Below are 22260 nucleotides of genomic sequence, written 5' to 3'. Positions count from 1 at the left end.
GTGCAGCCACTTTGGAAAACACTTTGGTGGTCCCTCAAAATGTCAAACATGGGCCACGTGGCCCAGCAATTCACTTGTAGGTATATATCCAAGAGAACTGAAAAGATACGTGCATACAAAAACATACACAAATGTTCATAGCAGCATTATTCACATGATAGCCCCAAAGTAGAACAGTCAAATGTCCATCAACTGATGAATGGATTTTTGTTTATGCACACAACAGAATATTAGTTAGCCATAAAGAATAATGAAGTACTGATGCATGTCACAACATAGATGAACTTTGAAAACATTATGCTAACTGAAAGAAGCCACAGACAAAAGGTCACAGATTGCATAATTTCATTCATATGAAATATACAGAAAAGGCAAATACATAGAGATAGAAGGTGGACAGGTGACTGCCCAGAGACTGTGGGCAAAGGGAATGGGGAGTGACCCCTAGTGGTTATCGGGTTTCTTTTGGGCATGATGCAAATGTTCTGAAATTAGGCTATGGTGGTTGATAAAAAATCTTGTGAATATACTAAAAACTCCTGAATTTTATGGCATATGAATTATATCTCAATTAAAAAAAAGTAGTTCAATAATCAGATATGAAAATAAGGTAAGCCACTTGACTTTGGGCTCAACAGTGAACAAGTGACTTGCTGTCCTTCAGTTTTTCTGTCAAGAAATGGAACTGAACATTCTAACATATCACATAGTTATGTTATTTGTCTTGCATTTCCTTTTACAATGAAAAAGGAAATTTTATTTTTATTTTCAGTTTTTCTTAAGAATAAAGCTTTAATATGTACTTAGTATGGTTCATTCATTCATTCCATTTATTTATTTATTTAATTCACAAGCTTGAGGCACAACCCTAGGTGTTGGGACATTAAAACAAGAGAGAATGGGGCAGTGGTTAAGCCACACTGATCTGAGTGCAGGCCCGAGTTTCACCATTTCCCAGCTATATGTGATTGGGCAAATTACTTAACCTTTTTGTGCCTCACTTACTTCATGGAATCATATACCTCATGGGATTTTTGATGGACTAACTTGAATCATGTATATCAAATGCTTAGCACAGTACCTGACAAACAGCTACACTAAGGTTCTCTAAACTCATGATTTGTGCCATTATCAGAAACTGTTTGAGTGTGTACCTTCTAATATATGTTTATATATAAACACATGTACAACTATATTAAAATAGTATGTATAGTATAAAACATACACACAGACACCATATAAGTTAAAATGGTTGAGCTTAAAAAAATGAATGGAAATAGTTTACGATTTTTCTTCCTGAAGCCCAACTGATTGTTTTTGTTATGCCTCTTCTGGGGTGCATATATCCCTCCTGGGAGACCTCTGAGTTTGTCAAGCAATACATATGCTCCCTGTTATTATTCTTTCCTCTCATTTTCTCTGTCCTCTTTCATCCAGTCTTTCATCCATTCTATACTATGCTAGGAGCTGCAAGTATAAGAAAATGAGACACACCTCTGTCCTCATGGAGCTTACAGTCTAGAAAGGGAGGCACAGCAGGCATTATAACTCAGGGTATTATAATGGACCCTGATCAATACTACAACGGTGATATGACTAAGAGGCTTGAGGAAGGTAGCTCAGCAGTGACTAACCGCCCAGGAGAATCAAAAAAAGCCTCATGGAAGTCTGACGTGGCATGTGATAGTAACTCAATTTGTTGACAGATGGAATGAGTGGCCTTCAGAGGGAATGAACTCTCTCCACCACTGGGAATACTGAGACAGAGGCTGGGGAAGTAAATACCTGCCTGGAATATTGCAGTAATCTGCAGTGGTGGGAAATGGATTGATTGGTTCCTTAATTTATTTCACAAATATTTACTGAGACCCTATCATGTACCAGGAACTGGTGGTGCTAAGTTTGCTTTGAACTCTATATATTTCCATGATTTTATTTGATACAATAGTAAAATATATTCTGACAACACCCTGGAAGGGGCAGCCAAAAATGAGCAGAGGTAAAGAAGTGACTTTTTCCTGGGTCATGAATAGAGCAACTGGTGGCAGAGGCAGGTAATTAACTTAGTCTCTTGATACATTCTTGATTTGCAATCTCTTAAACCATTTCAAAATCACCAGAAAGGCTAAATCATTTATTAATTTTTTTAAAAGAAGGCTTTCATTCAAGTCTTCACGTTAACGTGGACCTCAGCACAAGATGTGATCTAACTAAATTATGCACCTCCTGAGAAGCAAAGTGTCTTGTGTAATTCTATCTCTGAAAGGCTCAAACTGTTATGTATAACCCAATTTTGCCTCAAAATATCCTTGTAGGAAAGAGGGGAGACATCATCAATCAGATTTGTTTTAGGAGCGAGGTAATGGGCTCAAGGCTATATAATAACTCAGCTGTGCTCAGATTCTCAGGCAAGTCCTTCCCTCATAAAGCCATTCAAGTTGTTCGTTTTCAATAACCTTTTTCAGACAATTTTGGGAGCCTAAGACAGTGAAGTTACAAAGACAAGTATGATGTGGCCCCTGCTTTCATGGGCTTTACAATCTAGTAGGGCAATTAAGAGCTCTAAAGAAATGAGTATAACATAAGGTATTATATGCCGAGTTATAGTATTCATAACCGCATAGAGTCTTAATAATGAGTAAAAGGAAAAACTGGTAACTCCAGCAAAATGATAAAAGACAACAAACTAAAATAACCTTTTAGCTTGATGTCCTTCACTAATCTGTCGTCTCAAGATTTTAAGACAGAACAGCTTAACTGATCAAACATCTGTCTATAGAATTTGTGAGTGTCAGATAAGAACCAGTTCTACTGAGTTGTGACATAAGGCTGAGTTTACAATGCTGGTGTGGAGCCAAAATGAGGCACGGCCACGGGTTACTAAGATTAGATGACGAACCTCCTTCTATTTTATATGGAGCGGAGAGTAATAGAACTGGGAGAAAATTGGGTCATTATTCTCATTCTGGAGCCTATAAGATCTCTGAGACTCTTTCTGAATCAGGTTTGCATTGTGACAGTGTTTGACATCTATGGCATAGGGGACATCATGATGTAAAAACCTCTTAATAAAAGGTCTAACAAATAAGTCTTGCCTCTTTGTATTCTTTTAAGTTACACCAAGACTCATAAGGTGCTACTACAAAGGGGATGGTAGCTGCTATAACAGAATATAATATAAAAGGCAACATGAGAAAAGGGAGATATACCAAATAGTCTGGCATTTCAGAAAAGAAAGAAGTTACTTCGTGTAGGATCAGTCAAGGATTTACGGAAGAGACGGTCTTTAAGCTGGGCCTTGAAGAATAGGAAAGGTGATATGGAAGCATATTCTAAGCATCAGGCAGGAAAATATGGGCAAGGTAGAAGTATGGAGCTTATATTCACAGAAAGCATTGTATACTCATAATAAAGTTTTTGAAATAAAATTAGTAATACTGTTCCAAAGTAACAAGGATGGAAATACCCAGAATTTAATCTAAACCTTATAAGACCACACAGCTTCCACTTCTCTGCCTAAATTATGGTAGAAGTCTAGGATTCTACCACAAGACAACATTTTAATAACTCCCAATGGAAACTACCCAAATGCCCATCAACAGTAGAATAGATAAATAAATGGTGTGAGAGTCACACAGTAGGACACTATACAGCACTGAAATGAGTGATATATTGAATCTCACAAATCAAATGCTAAGTGAGAGAACCCAGACACCAGAGAACATACACTGGTAAAACTAGTCTTGGGGGTTGGGGGAGGTTGTGAAGGAATAGTGACTGAAAGGGAGAGTGACAGGGAGGGAGCACAGTGGGACTTTGGGGTGCTGGCATTGTTTTCTTTCTTGATTCAGATGATGGTCACATGGGTTTGTTTACTTTGTAAAAATTCATCAAAGGGTATGTTTATGATATATGTACTTCTCTGTGATCAACAGCAAAGAAGTCAGATACTCAAAAAGAGATTTCCTAGGAAGTGATTAGTCATTAATCATGGCACCTTATTCTGGACTGTCTCACTGGGAGGAAAAAGCAGTTTTAAAATGTGGCTGGGAGTCAGTAAGACTGGTAGTTTCAAATCTGTATTTATTAAGAGTTTTCAAGCTGTAATTTGAAAGTTTGGGAAGTTTTTTTGAACTTCAATATGACAGTGAGAAAAGCAGAAGTCCATTTTCCAAAACTGATTTTAAACTTTCATTGGCATTTTTAATCTGAAGATTAATCTCCTCCCTATTGCTATTTGCAGACAGTGTTTAATTTCTACATTGACATTTTTAATACTAATAGCTGATGGTAAATCAGTGTTCTAGGGTATCTCTTCTCCAACTAGCACTCCTTGAAGACTTGTTTCAAATTCCTGAGCTACTTATCCCACACAAAAGTTTGCCCTGATTCACTGGGGACACAGGTCCACTAACAGTAGGAATGACGAGAAGACAGAAGCCACAAATGTGTGACTGTAAGTGACACATATTGAGCACATAACTCATTCACAATATATAGGAGCTTTCAGCCTGTGTCTTTACCCTGCAAAGAGATAAATCAGAACTTAAAGATCAAGTCACAGTACAACTTGAAAAACTTTGCTAAATTTAAGGGATGCTATGTCAACTTTTGCAGCATAAATCAGGAGCCAGTCTATTCAAAAGAACCAACTGGTCAGAAACTAGATCTTTTTTTTGTCAACAGCGTTCATATGGGCCTAGGCTTAACTAGACCCAATGTCACATCTGAAATGTCTGTCACAAAAATTTCGACATGTGACCTGGAGACACTTTATAACCCCTGACTCAATTCATTATCCATGCAGACTAATATCTTAAAATGTCTCAGGTAGAGATTTCTTGGGTAATTAAATCCAATAGTGGCAAAATTCCTCACAAAGAGATGGCTTTCTATCTTGTAAATATGTGGCTCTCTTGTTTTGTTTTGTTTTGTTTTGTTTTTCACAGAAGGATTTAAAGAAAAAGATCTTTATACTCATGTGCTATAGTTGTGTAGAACTTTTAATCCATGACCTAAAAAGAAATACACTTCCATACATTTTGTACTGGTAGTCAGTTTGCCAATTTTCAGACAATTATCTGACTAATATAGCTGAACTCTTCTTATTAACCTTAAAATGAGTTGATAAACAATTTATAATTTTTCCAGCATCTATCTTCTGAGATTAGGGTACTTTCTGAGTTTAACAATAAACTACAGACTAGAAGGAGTCTAGTAAAACCAACTTGAACATGTTTTAATACCATACTCAAGAATATGCCGTCTCCAAGGTGATTGCAGCCTTGTACACAGGACAAGCATAGTAGCCATTCAATTAATGGCAGTTTAAAATACTATTTAAAGAACCAGGAGGAAAACAATTACTGAAATTGCCTACAGAGATGAAAACAGCAGAGGTAAGCCAACTGATGTTTCTAGAGTGGGAAGATGATAACTTTAAGTTTTAACTGTTTTAGAATGTCACACTGGTTGTAATACATTAACGGCTGCTATACCAACATGTGTGCGTGCTTCTGCACATTAAAATACTGCAAAGCTTCAAGTGGCAATAGAATTTAAGTTGCCACATGATCACAGATTTTTTTCAGTGGTCTTTAACTGGGGGTGATGGTCCAATGTGGTGGAAGGTGCACAGGCTTTTCTGGCCAAAACCCCCAGGTTTGATACTCCACCTTGTCACTTATTAGATGTGAAAAAGCTGAGCCTCTGTCTTTCCTTGTCTGTCAAATAAGTTAAGGCCTTTCATGAGGGGTGAAGATGGAGACTGGAGATAGTGCAGGGTACCTTGTAGAGGGCCTGGCATGTGGCAAGTACCCCAAATCCTTAAAATCACAAACAAGGTTCTTAATCAAAGACCTTGATCTCAATGTGCTTAGAAAATATTGTCAGCCTAGTGCCTCTTACATAAAGTAGGAAAATGGCAAGTCTGACATGCTCCTCTTTAAAATTAGGCAAACCAAGATATCAAAGATGGATTTCTTCCATAAACATTTGACTAGTAGGATGCTTACCTTAGCATTAGAATATTGAAGAACTTACAGTGAAATGTTATAGTATATTGGTTAAACAAATAATGTATTTTCTTTGATTCATACTTCTGGTAGTCTCTTAATTTTTGTCAAGTCTTTCTAACGACAATTTCTTTCTTTTTTTTTTTTTAACATTTTTTATTGATTTAAAATCATTTTACAATGTGTCAAATTCCAGTGTTCAGCACAATTTTTCAGTCATTCATGGACATATACACACTCATTGTCACAACAATTTCTGAAACTTCTCAGAATTTGAAATTGCTCCTCTTCGTCAGAGTAACTGGCATATTTATTTGCATAGCAACTAGCTACTCAGAAAAGGAAGTATCAAAATGTCCTAATAACTTTTGCAATTCCACATCATCACCTGAATTTTAAACCATAATTCCACTTTAAATTACTTTAACATACATCAACTTGAGACCATCTTGCCTTGGTGAATAATTAAATTAGACACTACATGCAAAGAAAGTGAAAGAAACAAACCACACTGTAGCAGCAGCAGGAGTTTCGACTGAAAAATATTCAAAAAGAAAGCAGAAGGCTAGGAGCAAGTCCTACCTGGAAAATTTCTATGACTAATTCAAATACTTTTACTGGTGACACAAATATTATTTAATCACCAAATTCTATAGCTTCAGCAATATTCCCAGTAGTCCACTGACAGATAAGACTGAGATAATGACCTTGTTTTGTCACAGACAAGGAAAGAGTACAGTTTCAACAAAAGATCAAATATCAGACCCTTTTCCAAAGACGATTAACTGGCAGGAATGTCCAATTTAATAAATGAAACTTTCTTCTCACAGTTAACACTGTGGTTTATAAAAATGCTACTAGTCCTGCCCAAGTTCATTCACTCCATCAGTCATGAAGCTACACATCTACAATTTAGCTCTGGGAACATGGCAGGCATAAAGAGCATAGTCTCTGGGGAATGATTGCAGTGACACCACCACATCTTGCTTCTAAATACTTTTCTCTTTTCAGTGTATCCTTGAAAAAATTTCAACACGTTACCTGGCAGAAGTGACCCATTAGTTCACTCTTATTGATTCAACTATAAACAGAAGACAGGAACTACAGATAGTTATTATTTTTTGAACAATCTCAATAATTAGTTTCTAGAATTTGACTGAATTTGAAATGTTTGCTTTAGAATACCAGGCATACTGGTTTACATTTTTAACTACTCAGAAATAGGTACAAGAAAATATTCTGTTGGATTATGTGCTAAGTGTTCTACAAGTACTATCTAATTTAATACTCACAACAACCTTAAAGAATAAGCATTACTTTCTCCATGTTTACATATGATGTAACTGAGCCTCAAAGAGATTAAGAAATATGTCCAAGGTCACATAAATAAAAAGAAGCAAAGCCAGGCCTCAAATCCAGGTCTGTCTGATTTGAGCTGCTGCTCTGAACCATGGTGTCCACTGCTCTTGACAGTTTTGAAGAATGAAAATGTGGATAGACATGACATAGAACTCTGTTTGGGGAAGGCCCTGATGGTGGCAAAGGAGAAGGCTCAGGGCAGAATGAGGCCAGTGGGCACCTGTGGTGGAAGCTGCCAAATGAGGGACAGTCCCCTGAAGTGAACCTGCTCAGTTGGGCCAGGGTGATGGACACCTGTATAGTACATGGGGCGACCTGACTCCTAGCAGGTGTTTTGCAATATTCCATTGTAGCTGAAGCAAGTCAGGGTCAGAAAGACTTTTATGAATTCTTCAAACAATGGGGTATTGTTGGAAAGACAGATGAAAAGGCACACTTGAGTGGCAAATTCAAAGAGAGACAGATGGCTTCCCTTTGAACAAAGAGTATTATATACCCTAGAAAACGCAGAAATTTGTGTAATGGAATAATACCTTTAAAACTCTAAAATAATTTACAAATTCATTTTCCTCTATGTTTGTTGAGCATAAATTGTATTGAATAGTAACCTTTTATAACTTAAAAAAATACACATGATGATAGATGTTTACTACTCCAATGCTGGGTTCAAGTTCATCAAGGAGGCAAGGAAAATAATCTTTTTTTTTTTAATTACCCAAAGGAAATGGCTTGATAATCAAAGGAAAAATTTTCTTACATTATACCATGGTCTAAAATATCTTTAAAAGTGTCTTTTCATAATTCAGTTTTGATTTTTAAAAATGGAAATGTGAAAATTAAACTCATAAGTTATATATGATTCACTTTATAATTATTTTCCCTATAAAAAGTCATGTCTTTTTTTCCTAAAGAGACTATCTGAATTTGTAATTGGTAGCAAATTTAGCCATTCTTATGAAAATAACAGTTCTTCAAGAAGCTCCAACTTTTTCTGGAACCACAAAGACTGTTATATATGTCTTGTTTGTTTGTTTAAAGATGCACATAATGACACTGCAGGTTTAAAATGATTCATTCAAAATTGTTTGAATGCAGTTATGCATGCGGAAAAGTTTAATTACCAGCTATCTATACGGTTGCAATATTACCCAGAGGGCCGTACTTCTTTCTTAATTAAAAATATTTGAACTTAATAATGGAGAACTCTATTAAAGTATGAATAAAACATTGCAAGAAAGAAGTTTATCAAGCAGTTAGCAAATCAATTTCATTAAGCGTTCCTTAAGAAATACTAGTACTCTTTCATTTCAGGAGGTTAGGAAGAAAATTTTCCTGTACCTCCTTTTCTAAGAGCCTTTAATTTTCTTTGTCATAAAGTCACTTCATACTTGCACTTTGCTAGAGCACAGATTTTCAGAGGGATATCCACTTAAAATTCCTGATTACAATACCTTGATGCCTAAGTTGATGGTTCAGATATGCCCAGTCTTCCACGACCCAGTAAATGACATGACCATCTGCCAGGCTGCTAAAGTCCCAAATCTAAGTGTCATTCTTAATTCTGCCTCTTTCCTCTTATATCCTGTCAGTCCTACCTCGCAATCATTCCAGTAACCTGCTACTTCTCTTTATCTCCACTCTGAATTATCAGAGTAATGTTTCAACTGCCTTCCCTGCTTCTATGCCTAGCCCGTTGTATCAATTCTGGACACAGCCAGAGGAGACTTTTGGAATGGAAAGGTCATCGCTTTGCTTTAAAATTTTCAAAGACTTACTGTTTCATTTGGAATAAAGGCCCCCTCCTCACCATGTCCTTCCTGACCTTCCATAATCTGGGCCTGTTTACTTCTCTGATCTCCCCCTCTTCTACATTCCCCATGCCCATATGTCCCAGCTACATGGGCCTCCTATGTTCCTCAAAGATGCCCATCTCAGGGGCTTTGTGTCTACTGATCCTGAGGCCTAAAACATTATTCCCTGGTTCTTTGCATGGCTGCCTTCATCTTAAACTTTACACCTCAGCTCAGATGTCACCTATTCAGTCAGATATCTAAAGTACCCACAATTCTGCTGAACTCTGCCACTCTATTACATCACCTTGTTTTTTCCTTCCCAAGTCTTTATCATTGTTTATAATTATTTTATGTACTTGTTTGTTTTTTGTCTGTATCTTCCAACAGATACAGATAGACCCTGAAGAGAGAGGCCTCATCTAACTTGGTCAGTGGATCTCTAGCACCTGGGAAAATACCTGACCTCATAGGCTCTCTCCAGAAGAAGAGATGCTCTTATTTATCCAGAAGTAGAACCAGGAATAGCTGTATACCATCACCTAGAGATCTTTTATTTTAGAAACCCATCTTAGGTGGTAGAAACTCCCATATAAGTCTTCATACATGAATTACAATGCTAGCCAGCAAAGGTAATTTCATACCCACATTCATATTAATATTGGATGGACTTCAAGTTCCTGGATAATTCTCAAAATTTTCTTCTTGCATCAGGCATATTTCTTATGAGTCATATCAGTAGCATCCTTCTAGGCCTGACTGAGCTCATCATGTCTGTGTTAGAATGCAGTAGTGGGGCCACACTACTAAGTATTAAATCTTAAATATATTGAAAGAAAAAAAAAGTTTCCACTTATATGAAATCCATTTCCTGAGGCAATTAGGTAAGAAGAAGAAATTTTAAAAAATCCAGGTTGGAAAGGAAGTAGAACTATCTCTAGTTGAAATGACATGATCTTATATACAGAAAATCCTAAGGAATTCACAAAAACACTATTAGAACTAATAAATGTTCAGCAAGGTTGTAAGATACAAAATCAATTTAAAAATCAATTGTGTTTCTATACACTAGCAATGAACAAATAAAAAATGAAATTAAGAAAACATTTATATTTACAATAGCACCAAAACAATATAATACTTAGGAATAAACTTAACAAAAGAAGTGCAAGACTTGTATATTGAAAAATATATAACACTACAGAAAGAAATTAAACACACAAATAAATGGAAAGACATCCCATGGACTGAAAGGCTTAATATTATTAAGATGGCAATATTCCCCAAATTAATCTATAGATTCAAGGCAATCCCTAACAAAACCCCAGCTGTCTTTTTTGCAGAAACCAACAAACTGATCCTCAAATCCATATGGACAGGCAAGGGACCCAGCATGGCAGAAACAATCAAGATACGAAAGAAAATTTAGAGGATTCATACTTTCTGATTTCAAAGTCTAGTACAAAACGATAGTAATTAAGAAAATGTGGTACTATATAAGGATAGACACATAGATAAGTAAAATAGAATTGAGAGGTCAGAAATAAACCCTTACATGTATGGTCAACTGATTTTTAAAAATGGTGGTGATGCAATTCAATAGGGAAAGAATAGTCTTTGAATCAATGGTGTTGGCACAACTAAACATCCATATGCAAAAAAATGTAGTTGAATCTCTACTTCTCACTACATACAAAAATTAACTCAAAATGGATCACAGGACTAAATTTAAGAGCTAAAACTATGAAAGTCTTAGAAGAAAACAGGAGTAAATCTTTGTGACCTTGGGTTAGGCAACAGTTTCTTGACATAATTTCAAAAGCACAAGCAACAGAAGAAAAAATAGATAAACTGGACTTCATCAAAATTAAAATCTCTTGTGCTTCAAAAGACACCATCAATGAAAAGACAACTTACAGAATGGGAGAAAATATTTGCATATCATATATCCGACAAAGAACTTGTATCCAAACTCTCACAACTGAACAATAAAAAGACAAAAAAAAATCTAATTAAAAAATAGGCAAAGGATTTGAATAGTCATTTCTACAAAGGAGATACACAAAATGGCTAATAAGCACATGAAAAGATGCTCAACATCTTTAGTCATTAGAGAAATGCAAACCAAAACTACAATGAGATACCCACACACTAGGACTGCTTAAATAAAAGAGACAGATAATGAGAAGAGCTGATTAGGACGTGGAAAAATTGTCCCCCTCCGACCCTGCCACCACCCCCATTGCTGGTGGTAATGTAAAATGGTATGGACACTTTGGAAAACAGTTTGGCAGTTCCACAGAATTTAAACGTAAAGTCCCATATGACCTAGCAATTCCACTCCTGAAACCAAAAGAACTGAAAACATATGTCCACACAAAAACTTTCACGTGAATGTTCATATCAGCATCATTCACAATAGCCCAAAAGTGGAAACCACCGTCTATCAGCATATAAATGAATAAACAAATGTGGCATATCCATATAGTGAATTACTATTCCAGCATAAAAAGCAGTAAGATGCTACAACATGGATGGACCTTGAAAACAACAAGCTAAATGAAAGAAGTCAGACACAATAGGCCACATATTATACAGTTCTATTTATGTGAAATGTCCGGAATAGGCAAATCCACAGAGATAAGAAGTAGATTAGTGGTTGCCAGAGGTTCAGGGGGAAGGAAGAATGAGGAGTGACTATTAATGGGAATGGAGTTTCTTTTGAGGTGATGAAAATGATCTAAAATTAGATAGTAGTGATGGGTGTACAACTTTGTAAATATACTAAAAAATGTTGACTTCCATATTGTGCAAATTAAATCTCAGTAGATTTTTTTAAAATAAGTCACCCCTGTGGGTTTCTGGGATCTGAACAAAAATCCCTTTGTGGAGTTAGTAAGCACAAAACACTCTTTTGAGAAAACTTGTTTTCATAGATTCTTAGCAGCAAATGTCAAGTGGAGAGAATGTCAATTATTAGAACCCTATGACAATTAATTTTCTTTTAAAATCATGTCTCTGGAAGAACACTTCATTCCCATTGAAAATTCACTTTGAAATGGGGCAGAATCCCTATGTTTTTCATAATTTTATATCCTATTAAACTGAGACTATTACATCACAAATGTGAGCCATAGATTGTAGCCATCACATGGGTTGTTAGTAAGTTTTATTAGCCTGAATTCTGACACTAAGGTCAAACCTCCCTGCACAAAAGGGAAGCTGTGCCTTTGTGCCTTATCCTCTCATCAAAGATAAAGTTCCTTCTCCCTTTTATCCCTTTCAAGGGATTGCTCTGTCAGTCTCCTTAGCTGTAAAATGGAATAGTAATATCTCAGAGGGCTCCTGTGTAGAACAGACATGTGTCCTGCTTGTGCTTTGTAATATGCAGCGAGCAGCTGTAAGAAGGGTCTCTTGAAATAACCCAAATGGTTTCAGGAACTGTCTTCTCCTAAAAGCCTCTTAAATGAAGAGAATGGGTGAGGGGAAGTCCCCTGCTCTCTCTCCAAACTTTGGTCCCCTTCTTCCTCTCATTATTCTCTGGTATTATCAGAGAGGACTATCTTTTAGGCAGTGTACTTTGCTGGCCAGGTACTTAAAGTCTGTTTGTGCCTGAGGCTCTCAAGCTGATTTTCATGCTCCAGTTTTATTTCTATAGAGATATAAAAAGATGGAAAATAAACAATCTTTTGGATATATAGCATGACAGATTCTGCCTAATAGAAGATTGTGGCAAAGAAATTAGGGGGAAAATGAAGTGGACTCTTCTCAAAGATTTGTTTTGGTTCTGTTTTCGGCAGCCCAGTATTGACTACAGTCAAGTGAAGCAGTGCTGTAGAATAAATTTGTAAGGTTGGTTTACTAGCTGTATTTCAATTATCAGCACATCCAAAGAAAAAATTATGGTAAAGTAGGACAAGAACAGTTTTCTAAGGCTGAATCATGGAGAACAGAAAATCTGAATAGACTGGTAACTTGTAAAAAGACATTAATCAAAACATTAATCAAAAACCTCTCCCAAACAAAAGTGCAGGACAAGATGGCTTCACAGGCGAATTTTACCAGATATTCAAAGAAGATTTAATACCTATCCTTTCCAAACTCTTCAAAAAATTAAAGAGGAGGGAATGCTCCTTAACACATTTTATGAGGCCAACATTACCCTCATACCAAAACCAAACACAACACACACACACACAAAACTACAGGCCAATATTTTTGATGAACATAGATGCAAAAAGCTTCAGCAAAATATTAGTAATACAGCAATATATTAAAAGGATCATATACCATGATCAAGTAGGACTTATTCCAGGGATGCAAAGATGGTTCAACATGCACAAATCAATAAACGTGACATATCACATTAAGAAAACAAAGGATAAAAAGCATATGATCATCTCAATAGATGTAGAAAAAGCATTTGACTGGATTCAACACCCATTTTTGATAAAAAAATCTCAATAAAAATGGGTATAGAAAGAACATACTTCAACATAATACAACTCATATATGACAAACTCACAGCCAACACCACATTCAGTGGTGAAAAACTGAAAGCTATCCCTCTAAAATCAGGGACAAGACAGGAATGCCCACTCTTACCATTCTTATTCAACACAGTAGGATAGAATAATTAGGCAAGAAAAAATAAAAGGCATTCCAGTCAGAAATGAAAAAGTAAAACTGTCACTATTTGCAGATGACAGTATGCTCTTTGACATATATATACAGAAAATCCTGAAGATTCCACCAAAAAACCATTAAAATAATAAGTAAATTCAGTAAAGTTTGCAGGGTGCATTTCTATATGCCAACAATGAGCTAGCAGAAGAGAAATTAAGAAAACAATCTCATTTACAATCACACACACACAAAAAATATTTAAACATGGAGGTGAAAGACCTGTACACTGAAAACTATAGGACATTGTTGAAAGAAACTGAAGACACAAATAAATAGAAAGATAATCTGTGCTCATGAATTGGAGGAATTAACATTGTTAATGTTACCTAAAGCAATCCACAGATTCAATGTAATCCCCAACAAAATCCCAAGGAAATTTTTCACAGAAATAGAAAAATTCTAAAATTTATATAGAACCACAAAAGACCCCAAATAGCCAAAGCAATCCTGAGAAAAAAGAACAAATCTGGAAGTATCACACATCTTGATTTCAAACTATATTACAAAGCTATAGTAATCAAATCAGCATTGTATTGGCAGAAAAAGAGATATAAAGATCAATGGAACAAAACCAAGAGCCCAGAAATAAACCCATACATATATGGGCAGTTAATTTATGACAAAGGAGCAAAGAAAATACACTAGGGAAAGGATGATCTCTTCAATAAATGGTATTGGGAAAACTGGTCTGTCACACACAAAAAATGAAACTAGACCATTCTCACACCATACACAAAAATCAACTCAAAACAGATTTGAATGTAAGATGTGAAACCATAAAACTGCTAGAAGAAAACATAGGCATTACGCTCTTTGACATTGGTCTTAGAAATACCTTTCTAGATATGTCTTCTCAGGTAAGAGAAACAAAAGCAAAAATAAACAAATGGGACTACATCAAACTAAAAAGTTTCTGCACAGCAAAGGAAACCATCAACAAAACAAAAAGACAACTTACCAAATGAGAGATACATCTGCAAATCATGTATCTGATAAGGGGTTAATACCCCAAATATATAAAGAACTCATACATTTCAACAATAACCTCCCCCCCAAACAAAACCTCTAAAGAACTCAATTAAAAAATGGGCAGAGAAGCTGAATAGACATTTGTCCAAAAAGACATACAGATGGCCAACAGGCACATGAAAAGATGTTCAACGTCACTAATTACTAGGGAAATGCAAATTAAACCCACAATGAGATATCACCTCAAATTTGTTAGAATGGCTTTTATCTGCCAATCCCAAACTTGGCAGATGCAAGTTACTGTGTATAAAACAGAAGAACAACAAGGTCCTACTGTACAGCACAGGGAACTATATTTGATATCTTGTAATAAACTATAAGGGAAAAGAATATGAAAAAGAATATATATGTATGTGTGTAACTGAATCAGTTTGCTGTATGTATACCAGAAATGAACACAATACTGCAAATCAATTATACTTCAATAAACAAACAAAACGTATGCACACACAGAGACAAGAATGGCTATTATCAAAAAGAGAAGAAATAACAAATGCCGACAAGGATGTGAAGAAAAGGAAAGCCTGATACACTGTTCGTGGGAATGTAAATCAGTGTAGCTACTATGGAGAACAGTATAGAGAGTCCTCAAAAAGCTAAGAATAGAACTACTATATGACCCAGCTATCCCAATTCTGGGTATTTATCCAAAAAATATAAAAACATTAATTTGAAAAGATATACACATACTTTTGTTCATTACAGCCTTATCTACAATAACCAAGATATGGAAACAACCTAAGTGTCCAACAATAGTTAGATGGATAAAGAAAATCAGGTATAATGGAATACAACTTAGCCATAAGAAAATGAAATCTTGCCATTTTCAATAACATGGATGGGCCTTGAGAGTATTATGCTAAGTGAAATAAGTCAGATAGAGAAAGACAAATATTGAATGATTTCACTCATATGTGGAATATAGAAAAACAAAAAAAAATAAAATGAACAAACCAAATAAAAATAAAACAAACTCACAGATGCAGAGAACAGAGTTGTGATCACCAGAGGGTAAGGAGCAAGATGGGGTAGAGGGGAATGGATAAAGGGGATCGACTCTGTGGTGACACAAACTAAATGTTTGGTGTTGAGTGTGCTCTAGTGTATACAGAAGTAGAAAAAAAAATGCTGTACATATGGAACTTACATGAGGTTATAAACCAATGTTACCTCAAGAAAAAATAAAAGAAATAAAGAAATATTAGTTGATGGTAATGATATATATGTCTATTACCTGTACTAAGTAACAATCCATTCTAACATGCTTAGCACATAATTGAACTGAAGTTCTACATTGTAACACATACAGAATACTTAGGACATGAAAAATTTAAAAAACTCTTTAATGTTTAAAAAAATGGAATATAAGTGTCATTTGTTCTGCATAGCCTCATTTGTTCTCTAGTTTCTAAGTGCAGCTATGGGGGGACTGAAGGAAGAAAAGCACTCACACAGGAAGGAAAAAAATCAATCTGATGGACATGAATATAGCCACCAAAGTAGCCTAGGGATTTACTCAATGACACTGTTTTACTGTTAACCTTCACTCCTATCATTTATTATTTGGGGAATGGCTGCAAAGAGACCAGAGAGTGAAGAGAATAATGATGTTTTTATGGCTCCTAATGTAGATTGTTATTGAAAATCTGTCAATTTTACTGGCAAGCCTTTGGCTCAAAAGTAAGATCTTCATTTATAATTTGCAGGCAGTGATAACTCAAATTATGAGAAGTAACTGGGAAATAAAAAATAACTATTATGATAATTATCTTTTTCATTAAAAACATGAGGCATTCTATTATCATTGGGATGTGCAAGACACTCTTTAACAGCTGCTGTTACTGAGCTAAAACACATCTAAATAGGAAAGAAATACATTACTGATTGTCGAAATGATGAAAAATAGATACTGCTGAGAATGTATGCAAAGTGGAACAGAACAGAATGGAGGAGGATGTACTGCACACTTATGTAAAACAGAGTGAAACCACTTACAGATACTTCAGGAATCGCCTTCCACTTCTCCCCTGAAATTTCCTTTAGGGTGGTTTTGTTTATTGAAGCTGACTCTTGATGGGCTGGTAGGTGCTTTGCTTTGGCAACGCGGTCTGGAGTTTTCAGAAAGGATTCACTCCTTCTTCCAGGGGGAGAAAGGCATGCTGTAGGCACCAAACTCGCTTCAAAGTCTTTTTTATCTATCTGCTTTCCCAAGGAATTCTGGCTTTCTGATGCTCCTGCTTCTGCGTAGGCACTTTTAAGATATCCTTTACTTGTCCACCTTGCAGCCTTTTCCAGCACGCTGTCTAATGTGAACTGAGTTAACCCTGGAGGACTAGTTGTTGGGCTTGGAGAACCCTGGACACTCTGGTTACCCTACATAGAGGAACAAAGTGAAATTGTTTTGAGCTGAAACTTGTGCTGAATAAGTTATTAAGTTCTTAATAAGTTCATATCATTCCCCTAGCCTTTGATTTATGGCCACATAGAACCAAACATCTAGTTATCTTCAAAGTTTGGCATTTTTAAACAAAGTGTATGAATGACTGAACTGTTCAGTTTCTTCTTGAATGTTTGGCCATCATACACACTCAACATACAGATCACTATCTAAGGTAAAATTTCCCTTTCTGTAGAAGCGAAGTATGTGTAAAGGTGAGAGAGTCTGCTTTAGGTTGGGCACAGGACAAGAGAGGAATTTATCAAAACTTTTAGTTAGAACGACTCTGTCTGCCTGTGTGTCTATCTATCATAGTCCTGCCTCTCTTCCTTTCTTCCTCATCGTGGGCTAGGTACTGCTCTAGGCGCTGCAGATGCTGGGAACATAGTGTGTACTAGAAGTTAATCCCTGCCATCCAGGGACTTTATCCTGAAGGCAACAAGGGGTTATTGAGTGATTTGACAGAGGAAAATGTCATGATGGCACAAAACAGAAGGCATGGTAATGAGTTTGTGTGGATATTGTTTGTGGGGTGTCTGGAGTGTCTGTGGAGATAGCAGTAAGGGGAAGCCAAATAGGAGACTGTTAAATTGTAATGATCAGAAATGCTGAGGTGTTTGTGTTAATTCAATGGTAGTGATGATGGCGAGGTTGGACTGATTTGAGAGTTCTGTAGAAGGCAGAGTATGTTGTATTTAGCGACTCCAGAAAGCTTTTACATAGTGTCTGTAATCTCTAATCCTGTCACATTATGATATTCATTTCTTGTGGAGAGCAGTTGGGATTATCAGCCAACTGTGCTCTCAAGAAAAGTACCCTTGGGTCTAAGAACCTCTTCTAAGAAATAGCTTGTCTATCTGTAGTAAAGAACTGCAGAGTGTGCAGGTGATGTATATTGCTTTCACATATGCAATACATGTGGCCTCAACATGCTTTTGGATTAATTTTGTCCTATATAACATAAACATTTGTTATATGCATAAAAGGCTAGTTTAGTATAATGTGATTGAAAAACAACCACTTTTTTCCCCTTTGGTTTATCATTTAGCTACTGTAAACCTGCACAGCAATTGAATATAATTTGTCAAAGGAGTAAAGACTTCGTTATGCTATTTTCATATTCCAATCATCTGTTCATCTGTTTCTCAGAAGAACAAATACAAAATGCTTTTGATTTAACTTAATATATTTTTTAAAAAGTCCCAAATCTCTTGAACCATTTGTCTTCTGGGCTCAGAAACATTTGTTTGTTAAATATTCAATCACGCCCCAGTGCCAGGAACATCAATAGAATTTGCCTGATTAACTGTAGCACAGCATATGTACGCTGAAGATGAGAATGATTTCCCCAAGGACCCAGCACTTTCTCTGTAGAACTACGTTTCTTAAAAGGACATGCAGATGGGCATTTGGACAATAATTTCTGGATGCACAAAACGAATTGCTCTTACTGAGTTGTAATTTTAAAAAGGTAATTTTAATGACTCTTGAGGGCTACCTACTTGGAGCAGATGAGACCCAGGCTCTTTGTATCACAGCTTTAATGTTGAGTGAGTCAGGATAGAACTCTGTTTTAGCCTTTGTAAAAGTGGATGATCATATTTACTTATATTTCAATTCATTTTTAAATTCAGTCCACCGTGAAACAAGTCTTATATAACAGTCTTAAAAGTTTTGAACAAAACACATTTGCAATATTCCAAATACACTTTTGATGGCAGTTTTGAATTTTAACTGAGATAGAGTCAGCAGGAGTTTTTACTTTTGTCCAATGTTTTAGTGACTAAATGTGTGAGCTGATAGCACCTTTTAGCTGGACAACAGCACTAGCAGACAATAGAGATTATATAGGTCTATACTTTGGTTGTCAACTAAAGCACAGTTATTTGCATAAATACAGCTAAAGATATCCATCATAACAAAACGAAAAAAAAATCATCTCTTCTTTGATGACACCAAGACTGACCATTCAAATGTATCTTCAATGTCTTCACTAATAACCATCCCTAAGGAGTATTTCTACTTCTACCTCTTGAATTTTATAGGAAATTATTAGAATAATACAGGTCTTCCTGGGTGGCGAAGATAATTGATAGGGGTGACATAATGCATTTTACTAGTTTATAAACAAAATGAAAGGAAGATGCCACTGCTTCTAACTAACTTGCAGCATGCCTGATATTACAGGGACCTGGGCAAATTATGTTTGTAAACATCTTTAGCTGTAGTCAGTGATGCCTCATAGACAAATCATAGCAGAAGTTAGAGGGAGTGTATGGGATGGGCAAACATCATCATGTGAATATCTGGGGAAAATGATGAGATTCCTTAAATTGTTCAAGACAAAAAAAATATTTTCCTTATAAGTTAGAGTTCATTCTCTTTTAACTGATAAAACATTTTCTTTGAAAACTCCTATTTATAACCAAATATTTACCTGCAGATATTTATCTTTTAGAAAAAAATATGACATTATTCTAAGCAGACAAAAGTTTTATAGCCTTCTTTATCTGTCTATAACAATGAAGGGCCAAATTACAGGAACCAAGGGGCCTGTGTCTTTTTCAGAGAAGAGTAGAACTTCAAAAGATAATAATAAAGATATGCAGATGTGAACAGCCTAAAAGCAATATATTCAAAATAGAATTCTCCCACTTTTTTCCAATATATAAATTGACATTTAAAAATTTTTTAAAGGCTACACAGAAATACAAGCAGCCTCATGTGGAGTAAATATCATTTCTATTGTGCCTATATAAGTGTGTGTGAGAATGTAACTCAAAATTATTAGCCAAGCATGTAGGGATGAGTGGTTAACGGTGTAACCCAGAAATACATGCCATCAAGAAAAAAAAAGACATGAAGTAGTTTAACTACTGAGTGCTAAAAAAAGTAACTTGAAAGCAATTAATACCACGAAAGCTAAGAGGAGGCACTAAAACGGTCCTTGTAATCTGTTGTTTGTAAATTTGTCCTTTGCAGGCCTCCACAGTTAGATAAAGAGACAATAGGGAAGCTTCCTAGGTAACTTGAACACTATAGGGAGTCAGTCCACATAAGTCATGTCCAAATATGGATAAGTTTTTGGCTCAAATGTTCTAATTTGGGTTGTTATAGAAGACAAACTACCTAGCTTTGCAAATATCTGATACACAGCCAGTATTTAAGGAAAAATGACTACATCTGTAGATGATGAAAAATTAAATTAGGGAAGTAATAAAATATTAATATAAAGTATATACTGGAAGCCACATTGGGAATTACGGCATAAAAAACAAAATATAGATACAATAATAACATACTTTTTTTCTATCAGATGCTGCAATTGTATGAAAGGTACTCTGTTTTAACAGCTTTCCTAAGATAATTCATTTACATGGAAGTCTTGATTTTATAACTCACTACAAAATATATTTCCATAGTGTGCTTTTCAAATAAGAAGTACAACTTCAAAATTAATTGACTATCAAGAAAATTACTACATATGTCTGCCTAAGGAATAACATATATAGTAAAGCAAAGACTAAGACAAGAGAATATGCAAAAAAAAAATCATACTTTTGGGGCTTTCACACTAATAAAGATCTCAAATGTGAACTGATTATTAGGAACTTAAATTACAAAGAAAATATATCACTGATTAGCCTTTACTATCATATGTGTATTTTTCTCTATCAGAACATGATTTGATTTTGCCTAGATTTTTGCTACTGAATAGATCTAATTTCCCTTTAAAAATACTCAAACGGTCTAACATCAGATAAAGGCTTTTAACTACAAGTTATAAACCCCAGCACAATAAGTAATGCAATTATTACTCATTTGTCTACCATCATTTATAACATGACATTATGTTTTCCTTAGAGTAATAATGTTACTCTAAGGATATAATATTCTAAAATAATGCAACTAATATTAAGGATGCCTAAATGAACTTAATTGATTTTTTCTTCAAAGATCATATTTAAATAAACATTTTAAATATGTAATCTAATCTTCCATTGACTTATCTAATTAATAAATGGGAGAACTAATCCTACAGAAAAAGAATTTACAAAAAAACACAAACAAACCAATTTGATAAAGAAGGGGTCATTACAAGTTCTAGAACTTGTTTAAATATAGCCTGGCATTTCTATAGGTCATCTGTTTGTATTTTAGCTTCTATCTTGTTATTGCCTCTAACAGCAAACCTCAAAGCTTGTGCAATATGGCAAGGCTTCTGCCCCTCTCTCTAGCTGCCAGTCTTAGGCTCTAAAGGTGAACCAGGGCAGGTGTTAGCACTGAGATGGTCCCACTACAGACTCAAGCCATATTCTGATGGTTGTGGCACAGAGGTGACCAGAGAGCTATGCCAATCAGAGCTTTGAAAATGCCTAATAAATTAATTTTCAATTTCATGTAGTTGGTAATAAGTACATTTCTGCATAATAAATGTTGAAGGATGCCAGAAGTAGAGTAGCTAGTAGCAAAAGAAAGCACATAAAGTGATAAATTGAAATATTCACAATCAGTATTTTTCATTTTCTCATGAAGCTCTACTGCTTCTTCTCAAGGTTTAGCCTTCATAGAGATGGAAGAGCTAAGTTCCTCACGTGGTGTTATGTAAAGGACAGCTTCCTCATTAAACTCCCTTCCAAGCTTTCCAGAGAACTACCATTTCCCATCTGCCATGAAATTGCCATCATTACAGTAATTCTTTTGGGTTAGGTAAGAAAGATGGGGCTGTGCACATGGGGAAGAGATGGGCCTATATCATTCATAAAATGGTATGAATTAATTTATCAGATAAGCCAATTAATACTGTAGAAGAATTGACAGCTGGGATGAGGGCAATGTTAGATGCTGAAGACAAATGTTCACTTTACAGTTTTGTAGCTTAATTTCATTTGGGGTGAAATGGACAAAGTTGTTCACAACAACATTTAAAATGTACTATTTATGC

General features: G+C 35.5%; 1 protein-coding gene across 12 annotated transcripts in view; it reads right to left on the bottom strand.

The window, feature by feature from the left end:
* Nucleotides 1–22260, bottom strand: part of CFAP20DC (CFAP20 domain containing) — a 206738-nt gene that overhangs the window by 57609 nt on the left and 126869 nt on the right. For 9 of the 12 annotated variants that reach the window (XR_004312087.1, XR_004312089.1, XR_004312088.1 and 6 more), the window contains one exon: nucleotides 16874–17251. The exons of the other annotated variants lie outside the window; for them this stretch is intronic. Coding sequence is in view for 4 of the 9 variants with exons in the window: in XM_032458170.1 (XP_032314061.1) it covers nucleotides 16874–17251 (378 nt within the window). In the remaining 5 variants the exon portion in view is untranslated. The remainder of the gene's footprint in view (nucleotides 1–16873; nucleotides 17252–22260) is intronic. 12 annotated transcript variants of the gene reach the window in all.

The sequence above is a fragment of the Camelus ferus genome, chromosome 17 (genome assembly GCF_009834535.1).
Source record: "Camelus ferus isolate YT-003-E chromosome 17, BCGSAC_Cfer_1.0, whole genome shotgun sequence".
Lineage (NCBI taxonomy): Eukaryota > Metazoa > Chordata > Mammalia > Artiodactyla > Camelidae > Camelus > Camelus ferus.
Note: the sequence above shows the minus strand (reverse complement) of the source record. Positions and strands in the feature narration are given on the sequence as shown.